Genomic DNA, 16681 nt, shown 5'->3' with positions numbered 1-16681 from the left:
TCTTTCCTTTCTTGCAATGTTGAGTATTGTCAGCTCTCACAAAGCCCTTTCCTATTCATTTTTCTTATTTCTTCCCTAAAAGTTGCATGGTATGTGGTGCATGGGAGAAGGGAGGAGAGATTGAGGGGGGTGTTAAGGAGAGTCCCTGTAAATCTTGAGCTCTGCTTGGCACTCCAGTGAGCGCCTGCTCTGGAAGCGTTCTCTTCTGTAACTTTTCTTGCAGAAATTTTTCAAATCCCTGTGGATACCAGACAACTGTGAATCCCACCCAGCCTTGCTTTCTAAGGGATGGAAAGGGCACGACCACCACCTGACCCTCAGGTTTTGTGGGTTAAACCCCCTCATTTCCCATCCTCTCTGTATCTTGTTGAACCACATCCCTGGCCTGCAAAAAACTGCTAGCATGAGCAGGTATATGGTTTAGAGCATGGCACACTCTAAGAGATCATCACTTCCCAGTTCTGCTCCCCCTGTCATTGAAGTTTCAGCAGAAGCTTCTTGGGTCCATGGGGTGCGAGTGTGGGAGAGAGCCTCACACTTTTGTCTGCACCTGACCCTACTTCCTGGCCCCTACAGGAGTGCTGTTTAGCATCGAGGTCACCTCTACCTACTTTGCCGTGAGGAACTACTGGCGAGGATTCTTTGCAGCCACGTTCAGCGCCTTTGTTTTCCGAGTGCTAGCTGTGTGGAACAAGGATGCTGGTAACAGGGGAGCCCTGGGGTGGAGGCGGTGTGAAATAGGGAGGCTGGTAATGGGGCGTGGAGGGAAGTTCTGTGGGGCAGTGCAGAAAAAGAGTGGATGGCATCATCTGAGAAGTGAGACCAAGGCCCAAGGGTATATATAGGGCAAGGATACAGGTCATGGAATAGGGGAGAGTGTCTCAGCCAGGAGTGTTAGAAAAAGGAAATCAAATAGAAGAGGAGACATTGGGATGGGAGGAAGCTTTAATCCTTAAAACCTATGACCCTGGTTCCTTCTCGGTGCGTTTCTGTGATGCTCCCACCATAATCCTTGGCCTTTCCATCCTATAGTCACCATCACAGCTCTCTTCAGAACCAATTTCCGAATGGATTTCCCCTTTGACCTGCAGGAACTCCCAGCCTTTGCAGCCATCGGGTCAGTGGGTTTGTCTGCTCTGGAGGACAGTGGGGAACCAGGGCTGGGGCGTGGCTTTGCACTGGAAGGGACCCAAGTTGGGAAGGTGGGATTGGTGTGGGTGAAGTGTAAATTGTTGGGGGGAGGTGGGTAGAAAGGGAAGGTGTGTGCCTGGTATTTGTTTCCCTGCGGTAGCCAGGTCCGAGGGATGACGGTATCATTCACCCTCAGGATTTGCTGTGGTTTCCTGGGAGCTGTATTTGTGTACCTGCATCGCCAAGTCATGCTTGGTGTCCGAAAGCACAAGGCCCTCAGCCAGTTTCTGGCTAAGCAGTGAGTCACCGCCCGTCTTCTGCCCTGCCTGTTTACCTTGTGTTTTCTCCAAGAGTTCCTCCCTTTTAATCTTTGTGGAAGGCGTTAAATGCCTTTAGGTGGCTTGTGATAAAATATAGAAGCCCTGATACTGTACAGGGATGAATGGTGTAGTTTCCCCTTTAAAGATTGCTTGTTGGTGGAGAGAATTCTCTGTCTAATGGCCTGAGACTACAGTAGACTCCAGTTTTACTGTAGTAGACTACAGTAAAACTTTGGCTTACCAGAGTCCAGAGAGTTGTCCACTGTGGCCTGGCTAAATTAGGGTGAGGATTAATTGTTTCTTTTTCAGCCGCCTGCTCTATCCTGGAATTGTTACCTTTGTCATCGCCTCCTTCACCTTCCCACCAGGAATGGGACAATTCATGGCTGGAGAGGTCAGCTCCAAGGGTGACCTCTGAGGGTGGGAGTCAGGTCACTGAGCACATGACTGGGACAAAGCCAGGATGGGGCCACATGGAAAAGAGGAAAGAGCACAGGTGTCCCTCAGGCTTCTGAGCATATGTGCTTTTGCCCAAGGATAGACTCTCTCCCTGAGAAAAAAGCAAAAGGGTCCCGTGAAAAATGAAACTGGGGAATTGGTTCTCTTGAAAAAATGGAAGTACCGAACATCCCTGGAGAACTGCTCCCTTTTGCTTCCTCCTCTCACAGTTGATGCCTCGCGAAGCCATCAGTACCCTGTTTGACAACAACACGTGGGTAAAGCATGTAGGGGACCCTGAAAGCCTGGGCCAGTCAGCTGTGTGGATCCACCCAAAAGTCAATGTCGTCATCATCATTACCCTCTTCTTCATCATGAAGGTGCCTCTCCCTACATTCCTGGCTCCCTGCGCTTCTGTTTTCAACCTAGGAACCGGGGTGTGCATAGGGTAGGGAACGGTAACACTTCATTTGCTCTTCGTCCAACCTAATAAAAAAACAGTTTGGAAACCAGAACGTAAGTAAGTTTCTCATCTAGAGAAGTGAACCAATATCTGGGTTAATGTTCCATTCATGTCAGCTTAGGGATGTTGCCATAATTATTATAACCCTTCTAAAGGTTCCGCTTGCTAAATTATTGAGACAGCAGCCAAGTAAGTAAGGACAAGAGCTTAGCAATACAGATAACTGTGTAAAGACCTCAGATAAATTAACCAAATCCCCCCACATGTTAGATAATTAGGTACTTCATTCTCCATGCATCTGATTATCCATTTTCAGATGATTTGCATATCCATTTTTTCCCCAGTCTAGTGGATGATCTCTTTTCTAGAATTACAAAAGGGATAAAATATTTAAATCTACTTTATTAGTGACTATAAATAATTTTTATAAATGTTATTATTCTCTATTTAGGTAGTGAGGCTGTGAGGATTTTGCCATTCTTAAACCATTTTCTTCTAACTTCAATTAGGAAACAAAAGCTGATCTCTTTTATAACAGTTCTTTTTCATATGTGCCCGTTAGGGATCACGTGTTTATAGACTTCTCAATTACTGCCTTATACAAGTATATTTTTATTTCCATCACTGGTTGTGACATCTGTTATAATTGCTGATTGCCTTTTTTTTTCTCTTTTTTGATGATTGCCTCATTATTAATAGTATGTCTTGCTTGAATAACCCAACATTTTCCTCTATATATTAGGGCCTTCATTTGAAAGTCTGTCCACATTAATCTTTCATGTTTTTTCGTACCTTGCTATTAACTTATTCTTGATATTTATTGTGAATCTATATTTCCCCAGGATATGAGTCACTAAGTTATATTTATATTGTAATAGCTGTAGTGGGTTCATTTATTCAATAAATGTTCTCAGGCACCTACTGTGTGCCAAATATGTAATACTTGATTATTGATCTTTGGTGAATCTAACGCTTATGGTTGAAAAAAATTATTTTAAAATTTCCTTCCTGGTTTTTTGCTGCTCATTTAATGTGCTTGTCAATGGTCTTATCCTTAGAGATACCAGGTGCTTGACACACCAGGTTCCAATTCCGTTACTTATGTTCTCAGGATTTGCTGTGGGGTTTCTGGAGGCTGTATTTATGTATGTTCTTTTTCATTCCATTCCAGGGGGATTAATTGGGTCTGTGGCTTCCATATTTTGCACACCCACTTTATTACTTAGATCATTTTCATTTCTTCCTTCAAAAGATTTGATATTTTTATCATAAAGAAGTTCTCAGTGTCTTGTTAGGGGTCTGATTTTGGGACTTCCGTTATAGAGCTTATCTTCTCTAATTTATAAACCCCAGCTTCCTGTAATTGGTTGTTGAGTATACAAACCCATCTGCAGTAACCAAGTCCAAGTTTTGATGGCATCTCAGAATTTCTTGTTCAATGATAACAATGGTGTTTTTCTGATACTCCTCTAGACTGAGCTGTATGGTAACTTCGGGATCATATATACTTTTGAAATGTTAAGCGTTTGAAAATTTTTGGAGAAACAAAATTCTGTATGTATTTTCAACATTTCCTTCCCACTTGACCTCATTTCCTCAGATTCCCAAGTATATCTCTGGATTTCACCTTACAGATTAAAATTTATTCTGAGAAACCTACTTGGATTATATATCAGGACTCAACTGTATGTCATTCTTATTAATTTCTCACTGAATTACATCCTCAACAATGTCTACATAATAAGTGAATCAAGAAGAAACTCACATTTCTTGGGCTATATTTCAAGCCCAACAGTTTGAAGCAGGCCTATGCTATTCTATAATATTTTAAATGTAAAACCATTCACTGCTATAAATCCATGATATTACCTAGTAATCACTGCTTCCAGCATTTTCACTGTCTTATCATTGGACGCATAACCATACCTTTGTTATTTCCAAAGTGTGGACAATAGGGTGCGTAGGCACATTAAAACATACAAGTGACTTAGAACTATTTTTCCACAGTTTGATTTGAAATTTAGCTTATGTGGTCTTCTGGCAGTCTCAGTGCTCACAGATAAGATTCTCAGTTCAGCTCTTTATAACATTGATGAAGGGAACTTCCATCTTCTCAATTTTAAGACATGGAAGGCATCACCATGTTGTAACTCTGGAGTGTTTATAATGAGTATGAATATAATTACAATATCTCAGTTTCCTTTTTAATAAGTCTAACATTATTACCTAGATCCCTGAGTTCTCAGTACTGCCTGAGGCTCTGTAGCATTCTTGCCTAATCTTCCTATGGTTCCTTCCTGTGAAGGGTTTAAATAAAGTAGAATCTGTGATAAGGGGTCTCTAGTTTCCCAGTTCTCTAGAACTGGGTGTCTAAAATCTTGGGAATTATTGGTGTTCCAGATCACTTACCCTGCTTCTGGATCTTCCCTTTCATGTGCTAACAGCTCAAAAAGAATGCTAGTCTCGTGTCATTCTCTGTGCTATAGGAGTTGATAACTTCAGTGTCCCCTGATCCTGTTGCTATTCTTACACTTACCTTGGAGGATAATCTGAAGTTCATCCTCTGAAATCAGACCAATCAGCTACCTATTATCTTTATTACTGGAGCTTTCAGATTAACCTGAGCCTACAAAATCCCTATGGCTTTCATGTACTTATTCCAAAGAGACAGTACAGAATAGTTCAAGGGGTCTCAAAATGTATGTCAGGATCACTTAAGAAGCGCCAACAAGCGCCTAGAACTCTGTCTCCAGACAGTCTGATGGGGTAGCCTCCAGTGGTGTCTGGTCATCCGCAGTTTAAACAAGTTCCCCTGAAAGCATTACTCTTGGATGTTTTAAGCAAATATTAGCTCTACGTGTTTCTGCTTTGCATGAATACTGTTTGACCAAACTCTCTTCTTTCCTTCCATCCTTCCTTCCTTCCTACGTACTTACTTAACTTACCTACCTACATCCTGCCTGCATTTACTGAGCACTGTGCCAGTGCTGAGAGAAGGCAAACACAACAAGATACACTCTTGTTACACACTCGAAGACTTTGCAATCTGTATCCTCTTCAATTGTATGTTTAACTTTGCTGCTGTCAACTGTTTGAAACAGTCCTTTTCTGAAATGGCGACATATGTATTTTGCCTCTTCTCAGAGATTGTCTCTTGAGGACAGCCCTGGCTCAAAAGACTCTCTCTCTAAAGTTCAGAAAATTAGGAAACTTATTTCTCATTAGTTTACAGTAAAGTTCGTGCAGTGTTTAAATTGTAAATACTTTGAGCCTGGCAATTTTCTTTTGACCTTTAGCTGTTGTCATCTTTCACCAAATTAGTTTGAGATCTTTTTCTAAGATCGGCTTACTTATTTCGGAAATGATATGTAAACCTGTTGCTTAATTGTTATATTATGTCTCATATGTTTATTTCTTTTACAGATATTTCAAAAGTTCAACCACTCCTCCTTTTTCCATTCGGTTTCTCAGTTCCTTTGCGTTCTTTGCTGTAGAATGTACATATTGCTTTTGCTCAAATCATCCCAATTCCTGTTGGAATACTACCTTGGCCTTGGAGGTCCTTTCTATCACGCTGGCTGATTTAGCTGGCTCTCTCAATGGGCTCTTGCAGGTTGGTCAGGACAGATCTGATTTTCTGATCCTTTGTTGAAGGTGATTTGATGTTAAAGGAAATGGCTCAGGCAGGACTCTCTTCACTCCAGGTTCCCTTGTGAGGCTTGCCATATAGATGGCTTTGTAAATGATCATATTGAAGCTAAAGCAATCATGCAGTAAGTCATTATGACTTTACGGTGTCTGCCACTTAGAGCTGGGGCTTTTTTTTCAGAAACAGTCTGGCCAGGAAAAGGTATCCTCCACGTTCAAGAGCTCAGGCTGCTTAGCTGAGGTGACCTTTGTGGGCTAAGAGGATACAGTAGGCTAGGGCCCTTTTGGGGGCAGTGACAGAGGAGCCCTCTGGGGCCTCACTCCTTGTTTTTATTGCGTAAAGGCAAATATTGTCACTCCAGGTAGGAACAATTTGGGTTGATTGCCTGGAGGAACCTTCTTATAGTGTTGTCTTTGGTGAGCTTTTAGCCTGAGCGCGCCATGTGTTTTTGGTTCTGGAGGAAGGGTGACAGACAGGATGGCTTCCAGAAGGATTAGCTATCCCAGGATGTCTGTAACTCTTGAAGCAAGAAGGAGGAGGATAGTGGGAAGGAGGTTGAGAGAGAGAGAGAGAGAGAGAGAGAGAGAGTGTGTGTGTGTGTGTGTGTATTGGGCAGAGTTGAGAGGGTGTCCTGACGCCTCTTTTTACCCCAGTTCTGGATGTCCATCGTGGCCACCACTATGCCCATACCCTGCGGAGGCTTCATGCCTGTGTTTGTGCTCGGTAAGTTCTGATGGGAAGCCTGGGATCTTACTGATGGCTGCAATCTAGTGTACTGAGAAAATAAGGAAAGGCCTGGAAGGCTGGGGGTTTGTATTTAGTCTTAATGCCCAAGGAGGTATGGCTCTGAAAAAAGAGGATAAAGACCTTGAATCTCTCAACACCTTCCTTCCTTTTGTCTCTCCCTAGGAGCTGCATTTGGAAGGCTGGTAGGAGAGATCATGGCCATTCTTTTCCCAGATGGCATCTTATTTGATGACATCATCTACAAGATCCTACCTGGGGGCTATGCAGTAATTGGTGAGACACATTCCACCCTCCTGTCACCCCAAATACCCACACTCGAACTCTCCCATGATATCTGTATTCCAGGCTACACAATATGGTTTTAATTTAATGCTGTTTAATTCAACTTTTATTCACATAATCAACCCTTGGCTCTGACTCTCATTAGCTCCTATTAAACATCTCTGAGCCTTAGTTTTTTTTTTTTCGGTATGCGGGCCTCTAACTGTTGTGGCCTCTCCCGTTGCGGAGCACAGGCTCTGGACGCGCAGGCTCAGCGGCCATGGCTCACGGGCCCAGCCGCTCCGCGGCATGTGGGATCTTCCCGGACCGGGGCACGAACCCGTGTCTCCTGCATCGGCAGGCGGACTCTCAACCACTGCGCCACCGGGGAAGCCCAAGAGCCTTAGTTTCTTCATGTAGAAAAGGGATTATGGGGATTAAATGAGATAACAAGGATGAGAGCACCTAGGACCACCTCTGAATGCTTGGTAAGGGCTTTTTTTTTTTTCCCAAAGAATCGTGGAAACAACAGTGCAGGTGACTGGCTTGAATACTCCTAACCTGCAGATGTGCTCTTGTTAACGGGACTTAAGAGCACATGACTAAGAGCTAAGAAACATGGGCTCTGGACTCATCCCTGTCTTTTGTCACTGGATAACCATGGGGCAAGTTAGTGGCCTTTCTGCACCTTAGTTTCTTTATTCTAAAATGACTTCTGAGGTGTCTTACAGCCCTAACATTTTGAGAGTCTGAGATAATCTTTTTCCATTAAATCTATAGTCCCTTCCAACCAAAAGCCGTGTCTAACAAAATGACCAGTATACGCCCCAGAATTATTATGCTTCCTCCCTCCCTCCCCTCCTCACTGAAATCCCGTAACATCTACGGCCATGCCTCCCTTTGACTTAGAGCTAACTAGCTTTATAGTGCATACAGGGACCTTACTCCCCCATCATAGTTCTTTACAAAAACCTCCTTCATCAATAAGAGTCATCTGCTCTTATTCCCCATCTTCATGCCTCTCAGGTATCCCCCCAATCTCCCTGGTGGACCTTTGCCAGTATAGCTCCTGTGTTAGTTTATGTTCTGAAGGATATTGGGTATACCATCCAGGAGAATCATTCCTCCCAATATTTCCCTTTTGTGACATTTTCTTGTTCCATTTTGATGTATGGCTTCCCCAGCATCTTTTCTCATAGAATATCTTCCCATATTTATTTTTTTATTTTATTTTTTTTTTTTGCGGTACGCGGGCCTCTCACTGTTGTGGCCTCTCCCGTTGCGGAGCACAGGCTCCGGACGTGCAGGCTCAGCAGCCGTGGCTCACGGGCCCAGCCGCTCCGCGGCGTGTGGGATCTTCCCAGACCGAGGCACGAACCCGCTTCCCCTGCATCGGCAGGCAGACTCTCAACCACTGCGCCACTAGGGAAGCCCTCTTCCCATATTTAAATAACAAATATAGTTAATGCACTAGGGACTATTTTGGTTGGTGGGAAAACATAACCAAAAACAAGTAAGACAGATTCTATCATCAAAGAGCTTATGGAATCATAATGATTTAGATCTGCAAGGGCCTTAGAACTTATCTAATGACCCCTTTCACCTTAGAGATGAGAGCATGGGATCCCAGTAGAATTAAGTTCTATTCATACAGTTGAGAAATAGTAGAATCAGTATCTCATTGATCCAAGTCTACAGCATGATTCCTGAATTTTGACTCTATCCACTCATAAATTGTTGGCATCAAAACCTGAGGTCTGGGCTTCCCTGGTGGTGCAGTGGTTAAGAACCTGCCTGCCAACACAGGGGACACGGGTTCGACCCCTGGTCCGGGAAGATCCCACGTGCCGCAGAGCAACTAAGCCCGCGTGCCACAGCTACTGAAGCCTGTGCGCCTAGAGCCCATGCTCCGCAACAAGAGAAGTCACCGCAGTGAGAAGCCCGCGAACCACAATGAAGAGTAGCCCTCTCTCGCTACAACTAGAGAAAGCCCGCGCAGCAACAAAGGCCCAACGCAGCCAAAAATAAATAAATAAACTTATAAGCAAAACAGAACAAAACCTGAGGCCCAAGGTAAAACACTGTATATGGGTTTTTAAATGCTTAGAGTGATCCAAACTTTTAAAAGCAAGGAATAGATGCCACATCACCATCTTTATTTTATAAATGAAACTTTGGCCACACACAAAATTTTTGTAAATTGCCAAAGGTCATAGAATGAGATCAAAATGACGAGTTTCTAACAGTTCAGCATTCTAACCCTTTACTCCTGACAAATGGTTATCTCGGGAGTGTTGGCACTGCCCAGGATCATGTGTCCCCACCCTGTGTCACTCCCGTCACATCCCCATGTAGCCCCCATGACAAGAAAGGCAGCCCTAACCCACAGGTACACTCGTGTGTCTCATTCTAGGAGCAGCAGCGCTGACTGGTGCAGTATCCCACACAGTCTCCACAGCCGTGATTTGCTTCGAACTAACGGGTCAGATCGCTCACATCCTACCCATGATGGTGGCTGTTATCTTGGCCAACATGGTGGCTCAGAGCCTGCAGCCCTCCCTTTATGACAGCATCATCCAGGTCAAGAAGCTACCCTACTTGCCTGACCTTGGTTGGAACCAGCTCAGGTCAGAGGCACCAGCTGGAATTAGTTCAGATTTGATGGGGTTGGTGTGGGAGGTTCTGAGATTGAGCATGAGGTTAAGGTCAACGCCTGGAAGCACTGCTTTTTACTTATTTTTATATTCCCACGCACTTCATAAATATTATGAGTGATCAAATGCATGGCAGACCTCACGGGAGGAGTGGAAGGGACAGGCATGTGGTAAGGCTAACCCTGCCTGTGCTTTCTCCCTCTGCAGCAAATTTACAGTCTTTGTTGAGGACATCATGGTACGGGACGTGAAGTTTGTTTCAGCTTCTTGCACTTATAGGGAGTTGCGAAACTTGCTCCAGACCACCACAGTCAAGACTTTACCACTGGTCGATTCAAAAGGTCAGTGGGAGGGAAGGAAGCAGATTCCTGAGCTAGTGACCTGAACAAGGGCTCCACAGAAGTGGATGCGGCACTGTGGTGTGGGCTTGTCTGAGGGGCCACCCAGGCTGCTGCAGGACGCTCAGCCTTAGGGAACATGGTCATCTTCAAGGAAGGAAAAACACAGCCATAACACAAGCACAAGAAGACAGTTAAAAAAGCCAATGAAAGAAATACAGTTGATTCTCATTAGTCCTTGTAGTTATGTTCTATAAAGTTTCCAAGAACACTGAATTAGGGACACTATACTGAACCATTGCTCCTAGAGGAAATTGAGGGTGAGGTTCCTGCAAGCCTCTGGTCACAACACTTTCTTCAAGTAATCAAAGCATACACTTGTCTTAGGTGTGTTTCTCCTTAAAGACACCTTATTTAATATCTGTTGTTAATTCATCAGCATTGAACTCACCATGACCAACAGAAGGTTAGCTCATGGCTGAACAAAGCTTTTATCTGACACACTTCTTTTCTCCATAAGGCACAGCACAGCCTTCCTGCTTAGGGGCAATTTTAAACAGCCAAATTGGGCTTCCCTGGTGGCGCAGTCATTAAGAATCCGCCTGCCAATGCAGGAGACACGGGTTCGAGCCCTGGTCCGGGAAGATCCCACATGCCGCTGAGCAACTAAGCCCGTGTGCCACAACTACTGAGCCTGTGCTCTAGAGCCCATGAGCCACAACTACTGAGCCCATGTGCCACAACTACTGAGCCTGCACTCTAGAGCCCATGCTCCGCAACAAGAGAAGCCACCACAATGAGAAGCCTGTGCACCGCAACGAAGACCCAATGCAGCCAAAAATCAATAAATAAAATAAATAAATTTAGAAAACAAAAACCCTTAAAAAACAGCAAAATCACCAACACAAAACACAAAAAATGCAAAAAACATGGCATTCAATGGACCACGAAAGAACATTTGTTTACAATATGAAAGCTGGAAAAAAAAAAGGGCAGAGCATCACTTTGTTCAGACTCAGCTTGGAATGTGTGCGTGGGGTAACTCAAATTTTTTGCTGCTCTGCACATGTCTATGAATGATGGGAAAAGTACTGCAAATATTGATTTTGGGTTACAAAGATATTTAAGCCCGTAGGTGAATTCACAAATAGGGAATCTGAGAATAATGAGGCTTGGCTATAAATCTTACGGCCCCTTATGTGGTTCTCATTGCTACCTAGCTAAGTGATAGCTGTTTTTTAATGCCCAATTTGAGGAGCAGATGAAACTGTTCCATATGAAGGAGTGAACGTGTTTAATGAGCAGTGATTTCACCTCCTTCACCATCCTTTCTGCCCACCTTTGGCACTTAATCTTGCTTTGTATTATTTCTTATTGTGGTTTCTATATCTATGTCTTATCTTCCTCAGTAGATTGTGTATCCCTTGAGGGCAGAGACTATAACACCTGTCTCACTCAAACTGCCTCCTTATAGGTATTTACTGGATATTAAATAAATACGTGTCTAATGATTGTATTAGTGTAATAGAATCATTTAGGGATATTTGGAGCCATTTAACTTGTTAGCTCTAATTTCAGATCATCAGAGTATCCAAACTACTCAAATTAGCTTAGTTTTAATATTTTCCCAAATCCCAAACACCTTTTAGTGGCCTCTAGAGCAGTGGTTTCTCACTGGAATAGGGGTACAGCCAATGGGCTGCAGGGTTTTCATAATAATGACTAAGACCTCATGGTAAGATTTGTCTCAGTAACACTGCTGCAATCTTATGGCCTCAAAACTTAATGAAAATGTTAATTATAGTAGCAGAATTCTGATAAATATATAAAAGACCTTCCCAGGAAAAGTAGGCATTCTGTTTATACCTACAAGGACCCAGAGTCTTTAAGTGATTAAACATCAGATATCCTTGTAGACTTCTTTCAAAGTATATTCGTTCATCTCAGTATGAATGGCTTTTAATGTGTCTTCTTTTGGAGACAGTATTGATTAGCCTATTTTAATACCAAGTTCACCTATTTACAAACAATCTATGTAAGGGCTGCATCAAAATAAGTACAAATTATCACCAATTAGTGTACTATCAATTGGGGCTCTAAGTGCTAAATGGGTGAAATAATAGGGATTGAGTGAGATCAATCCTCAATGAGTTTTTAGGAAGAGAGGGTAAGAGCTGAAAAAAGATTGGGTGCTGGGCTTCTGTCCCTGACTCCATCCTGCCGAGCAGGGCCGGGTGGGAGCGTAATTGAGCGGGCCCTCAGGCTGAGCTTGGATCTCCCCCAGATTCGATGATCCTGCTGGGCTCCGTGGAGCGTTCAGAACTGCAGTCCCTTCTGCAGCATCACCTGTGTCCTGAGCGGAGGCTGCAGTTAGCCCAGGACATGGCAAGGAAGTTGTCAGAGCTGCCCTTCGACGGGAAGGTGCGGCAGGCTGGGGAGGGGCGCCGTGGCGTGCAGGGTCGACCTGAGTCTTTTGCCTTTGTGGATGAGGATGAAGATGAGGACCTCTATGGGAAGCCCGAGGTGAGTGGGCTGGGAAGGGCCGGGTGAACAGGATAGATGGGGCAAAGGGAAAATAGGAAGAGAGAGGGAAGATGCTGATCATTGACAAAGTCAAAGAGACAAGTGCCCCTGGGTCCAGGGACTGAAGGAGATAAGGTTGCAACTGATGGTACTGTGAGAATTCAAAGTGCTATAAGGACTTCTGAACTGAATAGAGTTAGATGGGTTTCCCAGGACACCACCTGGTAAAGACAGGAAAAGGTAGCCTCTTCTCTGGGACTGAGAACTTTTTCTATTCTTTACAGCTGCCTCCTCTTCCTCCTCCTCACCCCTTTCCTACTGCTCCACTGCCCCCTGAAGAGCCCAACGGGCCCCTGCCCGGCCACAAACAGCAGTTGGAAGCACCGGAGCTTGAAGGTAAAGATTCTCCCATCATGCACCTCACCCTTGAGACTGCAGGTAAAGATTCTCCCATGATGCACCTCACCCTTGCCTCATGCCTTGTGGTTGTGTCTGGGCACTCCTCAACCTAAGGGCTCCTACTATGAGGAGGGGTGAGGCCTGAGGATGGTGGGAGGGGGTTTCTATTCTTCGAGTCTCCATGTTACCATCCCAAGGCATGGGGGCAAGGGCTGGATTAGGAGGATGGAAGGGGAGAGTTCCTGTGGAGGTGAAGCACCTAGAAGTATGGACCTTTTGTGGCGAAGTGTCAGGACCACTTGAAGCCCCTGACCATTTCCTCCCAGGATGGATATTGCTTTCTTTCCATTTCCATTCACTCACCACTCCTCTCAGGTCAAAGACCCTCCATCTTTCAGTCCCTGCTGCGCTGCTTGCTGGGCAGAGCTCGCCCCACAAAGAAAATGACCCAGGTGAGAGGAGATGTGTTGGGGGCGGGGGACATGGGACAGGGAGCTTGTCTTTGAGGAGCAAGAAACCCATGATCCTTAAATCAGGAGAGAAGAGGTCCCACCAAGAAGAAGCTTCATCATATGGAAGGGATGGTGGGTTGGAAAGAGGCATCTGTGGCTTGGCCAGGGAGAGATGGCTATGGTTCCACTTGGAAGAAAAGGGAAGGAACTTGGACCTATGTCTTTCTTCTCTAGGATTCAGAGGATTTAGTGGATAACATGTCACCTGAAGAGGTAAGTAAAGGAAACAGGAACCTGGGGTGGGTTGTTTTGTCACATGAACATATTGCTCACTTTTTTCGACCTTCTTCATTGTGTTGTTGTAAGAGTAACATGTAAGTCTAGGCAGGAAAGCATTCTGAGAGGTTGGAAATGAGGTGTGACCATGGAGACAGTACTGAGCACGTTGCTCGGAGGTAGGGGAACATGGTGGTGTCCTCATGGGGACCGGCGTCATTTCAGGAGAGGGAAGTTTTGAGCCTCTGTGTGTAGATGCGCCCATGGTGCTAGGATGACCCTTAGAGCTTTTAGACATTAGGGAAGTTCTAGACCAGGCAGAGGCTATGCGGGATGGATGAGATTTACCTGAAGGAAAGTGGCACCGGGTAGCCAGCACTTATGCAAACCAATGTGGAAGAACAACATTGAAACTAAGATGGGGAATTCAGTGTCTGGTGAGGTTACTCTGCTGGATTGATCAGGGTCCTGAGACAGTGGACAATGAGAAGATTCCAGGAAGCGAGACTGGGAAGAACCACAAACTGAGGGCAGATTTTGACAGTGGCGCCTCATTGGGACAAATCACTATCCCCTATAGAATCCATGAGAGGGAAAATCAAGCACTGAGTGGGTTTGGTTGTGTCGAGTGAACAGAACGTGGCACAGTGAGTGGGAGCAGGTGGCTGAGCTGTGCCCATCAGAACTACCCTGGCATGTGGAGAGACACCGACAGCATCCATTAGCAACCATTCCACTTAGTAAAAGAATGCAGCTTGCTTCGAAGGCTGAAAGGTAGAGCTTTAAAAGTATGTAGCTGAGCTTCCCTGGTGGCGCAGTGGTTGAGAGTCCGCCTGCCGATGCAGGGGACACGGGTTCCTGCCCCGGTTCGGGAAGATCCCACATGCCGCGGAGCGGCTGGGCCCGTGAGCCATGGCCGCTGAGCCTGCGTGTCCGGAGCCTGTGCTCCGCAGTGGGAGAGGCCGCGGCAGTGAGAGGCCCGCGTACTGCAAAAAAAAAAAAAAGTATGTAGCTGACAAAATACCATAATGTGTATTATCTTTAAATAAACATCCACTGGATGTCCAGAATATATATGTGCTAAGAATTAAAAGTACTCAGGGTTGGAGGAAGGGGTGGTGAGTGACAAGAGAGAAAGGCAGTCTTCCCCTTCTCCCCTTGACCCCCCTCGAGACACACACATTTCTGATAAATGACCTAAAAAATCAAATGGATGATCACAGAAGAAAAAAATCGAACTATTCCTTCTGCCCACAAGCAGGAATCAGATAGGCCATAACTACAATTAAGGAGTGCCTTACTAGGGTGCTCAAACCAATAATACTTTTTTTTTTTTTTTTTGCGGTACGCGGGCCTCTCACTGTTGTGGCCTCTCCTGTTGCGGAGCACAGGCTCCGGATGCGCAGGCTCAGCGGCCATGGCTCACGGGCCCAGCCGCTCCGCGGCATGTGGGATCTTCCCAGACCGGGGCACGAACCCGTGTCCCCTGCATCGGCAGGCGGACTCTCAACCACTGCGCCACCAGGGAAGCCCAATACTTTTTTTTTTTAATACACTGAAGAAAGCCAACTAGCTGATCAGTGAGCTTATTTAATGACCGCTGGAAATAAAATGCAACTAGGGATCAAAAGAAGATAGATCATACATTTTTAGGTGATATCTTTCTCAAGGAAGATTTTAAGCAGCTCTCAACTCCCATGGGAACCACCAAGACTTTTTGAAAGGATAAAATTCAATAGGAGTCAAACTTCAGGATATTTTAACACAGTTTTCAGGCTAGATCAAGATGACCCTTGACAATATCAAGATGATACCTCTGGGAATAGTCAAAGAATTCAGTTCTAGGTTGCCAGAAGTCCTTGCTATGGTTTTTTTTTTTTTTTAATTTATTTTTGGTTGTGTTGGGTCTTCGTTGCTGCACACGGGTGTTCTCCAGTTGCGGCGAGCGGGGTCTACTCTTCGTTGTGGTGCGTGGGCTTCTCATTGCGGTGGTTTCTCTTGTTGCAGAGCACAGGCTCTAGGCGCCCGGGCTTCAGTAGTTGCGGCACGCATGCTCAGTAGCTGTGGCACACGGGCTTAGTTGCTCTGCAGCATGTGGGATCTTCCCAGACTAGGGATCAAACCCGTGTCCCCTGCATTGGCAGGCAGATTCTTAACTACTGAGCCACCAGGGAAGTCCTATGTCTTGTTTAATTCTGCTGCTCTGTTAGGGATACACACAGTTAGAGCCCTGGTTTGTATTTGATGCTGAGATTTTTCAAGTCATGGAACACATCACACAAAGAGCAGAAAAAAGCTGGAGGTCCCAGGAACACGATCAGCAGTCAAGGTCAGAAGCCCACCTCTGTGTAATCTTGGGCAGACACTTAAGCACTCCATGCCTCTGTTTTCTCATCTGTAGAATGGAGATAATGATAGGGTTGTCGCAGAGGATTCAATGAGTGAAGCAGTTAGAATAATGCTTGGCACCGAGGAAGTGCTTGGTGCATGTGCACTGGAAATGGTTCTGTTAGTGTTGTTCCCTAAGGGCAGGCAATAAAGGAACCAGGGAGGCCAGGAATGATCATAGAATGCTCCAGGAGGACAGGACCAGCCAAACCAGGGTTGGCAAGGGGCTGCCCCCCGTCCTATAAGTAAATCCTTTCTGCAACGTACCTGCTAAGTGGTCAACCATCCTGGGAGAATTTTGTGTGAACCTATAGTCAGGGAAGGTGAGAGTTTAGAGGAGGTGTGATTGCAGTCCAGAAAAAGCAGGACGGGACAGATGGAAAGCGCAGCACTGTGGACCAAACACGGGACACGAGAACTAGGGGATGGCCTTCGGTGACGTCCTCTGAAGCTTGAAACATATAGATTTGGGCAAACAGGGAAACAAAGTAGTACCTCATTCAGAAGGGACTGCCCGAAAAGAGATTACAGAAAATTTAAAAATCACTTATGAGAACCAGAGCGATACTGGATTATTTAGAATCTTGGGGATTTTTGACGTGCACATCTAAAATCCAGAGGAAAGTTCAACTTTTGCCTTAA

At 45.2% G+C, this 16681-nt stretch overlaps 1 protein-coding gene across 1 annotated transcript in view; it reads left to right on the top strand.

The window, feature by feature from the left end:
• CLCN1 (chloride voltage-gated channel 1) overlaps positions 1 to 16681 on the top strand; it is a 33828-nt gene that overhangs the window by 13082 nt on the left and 4065 nt on the right. Inside the window, exons 8-20 of the mRNA XM_022579017.3 lie at positions 577 to 702; positions 1033 to 1117; positions 1328 to 1429; positions 1761 to 1845; positions 2120 to 2269; positions 6655 to 6724; positions 6911 to 7021; positions 9423 to 9636; positions 9871 to 10004; positions 12286 to 12524; positions 12809 to 12920; positions 13299 to 13375; positions 13610 to 13648. Of these exons, the coding sequence (XP_022434725.1) occupies positions 577 to 702; positions 1033 to 1117; positions 1328 to 1429; positions 1761 to 1845; positions 2120 to 2269; positions 6655 to 6724; positions 6911 to 7021; positions 9423 to 9636; positions 9871 to 10004; positions 12286 to 12524; positions 12809 to 12920; positions 13299 to 13375; positions 13610 to 13648 (1544 nt within the window). The remainder of the gene's footprint in view (positions 1 to 576; positions 703 to 1032; positions 1118 to 1327; positions 1430 to 1760; positions 1846 to 2119; positions 2270 to 6654; positions 6725 to 6910; positions 7022 to 9422; positions 9637 to 9870; positions 10005 to 12285; positions 12525 to 12808; positions 12921 to 13298; positions 13376 to 13609; positions 13649 to 16681) is intronic.

This window comes from Delphinapterus leucas, chromosome 9 (genome assembly GCF_059928025.1).
Source record: "Delphinapterus leucas isolate spDelLeu-1000000601 "Yukka" chromosome 9, BTC_Dleu_Yukka2, whole genome shotgun sequence".
Classification (NCBI taxonomy): domain Eukaryota; kingdom Metazoa; phylum Chordata; class Mammalia; order Artiodactyla; family Monodontidae; genus Delphinapterus; species Delphinapterus leucas.
The sequence above is the reverse complement of the archived record's forward strand: the minus strand, read 5'-3'. Positions and strand labels throughout refer to the sequence as shown.